Source organism: Vollenhovia emeryi, unplaced genomic scaffold, assembly GCF_000949405.1.
Source record: "Vollenhovia emeryi isolate VEMERY1.0 unplaced genomic scaffold, V.emery_V1.0 DF942257.1, whole genome shotgun sequence".
In the NCBI taxonomy this organism is placed as follows: Eukaryota; Metazoa; Arthropoda; class Insecta; order Hymenoptera; family Formicidae; genus Vollenhovia; species Vollenhovia emeryi.
In genome coordinates, this window is record NW_011964109.1 from 1 (window position 1) to 3052 (window position 3052).

Genomic DNA, 3052 nt, shown 5'->3' on the forward strand with positions numbered 1-3052 from the left:
TTGGTCGAGGAGGAGCCCGATCGCACTGACGACGCGCAGCCCCGGGGTACCAACCCCCGAGGCTATCAACTCTTGTCGCCACTTGGCGATTGTGCATCGTCGGTGCTGGAGTCTCATCCGAGCGCGGTGTTCCTCCAACATCTTGATTGGCCTCCCCTCCGAGTCGCGGCTCGCGAGGAACATCAACCTCTGTTCCTCGGCCGCGTACTCCATCGGGGGGAGACCAGAAATCACCGCCGCAGCGTTGTACGCCACAGTCCGGTAGGCCCTACATATCCTCGCGGCGATCGGGCGAATTGCCCGCGCCATACCGGCGCGGGCACGCCTCGATGCCGCGAGCCTTGGGGCCCAAACAGGGGCCCCGTAGAGCACCACCGACTTGACTACGTTGGCGTACAACCCACGCACGCACCTTGCCATCCGGGCCGCCCAGGTTGGGGAGGAGGCGGCCCAACTGGGTCGCTCTCGCTCTCGCCTGGTTAGCGGCCGCGGCAAGGTGGCTCTCGAACCTCCATCGGTCGTCCAGGATCAACCCGAGGTACCTCATTTCCCGGGTGATCCTGAGGGTTGTATCCACAAGCAGGGACAGCCCCTCGGGTGGCTTGCCGCGTGCTCCAACGTGGAACACAACGGCCTCGGTCTTGCCGAGTGCCACCTCGAGGCCCAGCCTGCGGATAGAGCTAACCACCGCTCCCGCTGCCACTCTCCCCCTGGAGAGGGCCTCTCCCCAGTCCCGACCCCCGGCCATCACTAATGTGTCGTCTGCGTAGCAGACGACGTGACAGTCGGGGGGGAGGGGAGTCCGCAACACCGGATCGTACCCCACGTTCCATAATAATGGTCCCAAAACGGACCCTTGGGGCACTCCCCGGTGCAGCTCCGCCCGTCGGCGCACGCCGCCTTGGTCGATATACTCGACCCACCTGTCCATCAAGTAGTCGCCCACGACCCGCTGGAGATACAGCGGTATCCCCAGGTGTCAGAGCGACCTCCTGATCATTTCCCAGGGGAGGGTGTTGAATGCGTTGGAAATGTCCAACGACACCGCTAACATCACCCCCCCCCCGGGAAGTCACCTCGTCCGAGAGGGCCCGGACACGACTAATCGCGTCCATAGTCGATAAGCCCTCTCGGAATCTGTATTGGGCCCCGTTGACGTTGGGGCCCACGTGGGACAGGTGTTGGACGATCCGGCTCGCTATGATACGCTCAAAGAGCTTGCCGGATTCGTCCAAAAGGCATATCGGGCGATACGCCGACGGCACGGATGCGTCTTTCCCCTCCTTCTGGAGGAGCACCAACGTGGCGCTCTTCCACTGCGGGGGGAAAGACCCTCTCCGGAGGCACGCGCTGTACATTCGCGCGTAGTGCTCCTCAAGGACGCCCATCGCCAAGGCGTGGACCTTCTTGTGAAGGCCGTCGGGATCAGGGGCCGTGTTGCCTCTTAGTCCCCTTTTGACGGCCTTCCGGAGTTCATCCGGCTGGACGTCGAGGGAGTCGTCCCAGTCTGGGTATTCTTCCCCAGACAATGAGGGTGGGCCCTCCTCCCCGTCATCTTCAGGGAAGAGGGTACGCACCACCCTCTGGACGAATCCCGCGTCCAGCCGTTCCGTTAGAGGGGGCGCCCATGGCCTCAATTTGTTGAGGACCATCTTATATGGGCGTCCCCACGGATCTTCATTTAGGGAGTCGACGAACTCCGTCCACGCCTGGCCCTTAGCCTTCTTGATGGCCTTGCGGAGGGCTACCTTGGCCACCAGGTAGCCCCCCCTTGCCCTTTCGGCCGCCTGCCCGCCCTTGCGCGCATGGCGGGCGGATATTCGCTGCTGGTGGACGGCTTGCCGGCGTAACTCGGCAATTTCTTCCGTCCTGGTGGACCGCCCGCCGAGGCCGAGTTTTCGATCGGGGCATAGCGGCGTTACACGCCGCCGCTAATGCTGTCCCGATCCACTCGGCCTCTTGTTGGGGATCCGTATCGCGGGTCTCGGGGACATCCCCCCGGACCCAGCAGGCGGCCTCAAGGGAGGCCATCAGGTCATCCTCGCGGAGCCTCTTAAGGGCCCATCGCGGTCGCATCTCTCGGCGACGCCCGAGAGACGCGAGGGCACCGAGCTCCACCGAAATCCAACGGTGGTCTGATAACGCGAGCCCGGTGTCCCCGGTCACTCTCCACCCGGTGACATGGCGCGCCGCGGAGGGGGTAGCCCATGTCAAATCGACAATGGACTCCCCCTGCGCGCGCACACAGGTGGAGACCCGGCCCCTATTTAATAGGACCAGGCCGAGCGCCGCTGCCCAATTCTCTAGAGCCCTCCCTCTGTTGTAGGTTCGCCGGGAACCCCACGCCACGCTGTGGGCGTTAAAGTCCCCGGCGACGAGGACCGGCTCACGGCCGAAACGTCTAACCGTCTGTTCGACGTCGGCCAGCCAGTCCTCGTAGAGGGAGAGTCTCCTGTCCGGACGGAGATACACTCCCACGACCACGATGGGCCCCCAGCGCACGGCGACGTGTCTATCGCCGCGCTCCAATGCGGTCGTGGTGGGAGAACCCTGCCACGACCGCCAACAAATCGCTGCCGTTCGCTCCAACCGCACCCCCAGCCACTCAGGGTGGTCCTGGGGGACGCGGCCGGGCTCGGCAATCACCGCCAAGCTGTGACCGCTCTCCCGGATGTCCTGCATAAGCAGGTCTTGCGCCCTGGGAGAGCGATTCACGTTGGCCTGAGTTAGGCCGTACCCCTTTAACCCAGGTGTAGGGGGTCCCGGCATTACGGGGTCTTACCCCCTCCTCCCGGGGGAGGGATCGACATCCATGGCCTCCAATAAAACTACGGGGTTCATCACCCCGGAGGCCACCGCTTGCCCCTTTCTCTTGGAGCGAGGGAGGCGCTGCGTGAGGGGGGCTGCTCCCCCTCCTGTGCGCCTTTCCCCGCTACTTCCGCCTCCATCGCGTCTGCAGGCCTCGACGGTCCGGCCTGCTCCCGGGAAACCCCTGTTGCCCGCGGCGCCTGCCGCGGGCCAGGTGTCCCCCCCTTTATTTTTCTCTGGGAGC

The 3052-nt window shown here is 64.5% G+C and overlaps 1 protein-coding gene across 1 annotated transcript; it reads right to left on the bottom strand.

Moving 5' to 3' along the window:
* Positions 1 to 1716: 1716 nt before the first annotated feature.
* Positions 1717 to 2769, bottom strand: LOC105569462. Its single transcript, XM_012025958.1, has one exon. It carries the CDS (start codon positions 2767 to 2769, stop codon positions 1717 to 1719), a length of 1053 nt encoding a protein of 350 aa, XP_011881348.1.
* Between the last annotated feature and the right edge of the window lie 283 nt (positions 2770 to 3052).

Bases quoted from the DNA above. Each gene is read 5' to 3' on its own strand.
- LOC105569462 (XM_012025958.1), bottom strand. From the start codon at position 2,769: ATGCCGGGACCCCCTACACCTGGGTTAAAGGGGTACGGCCTAACTCAG.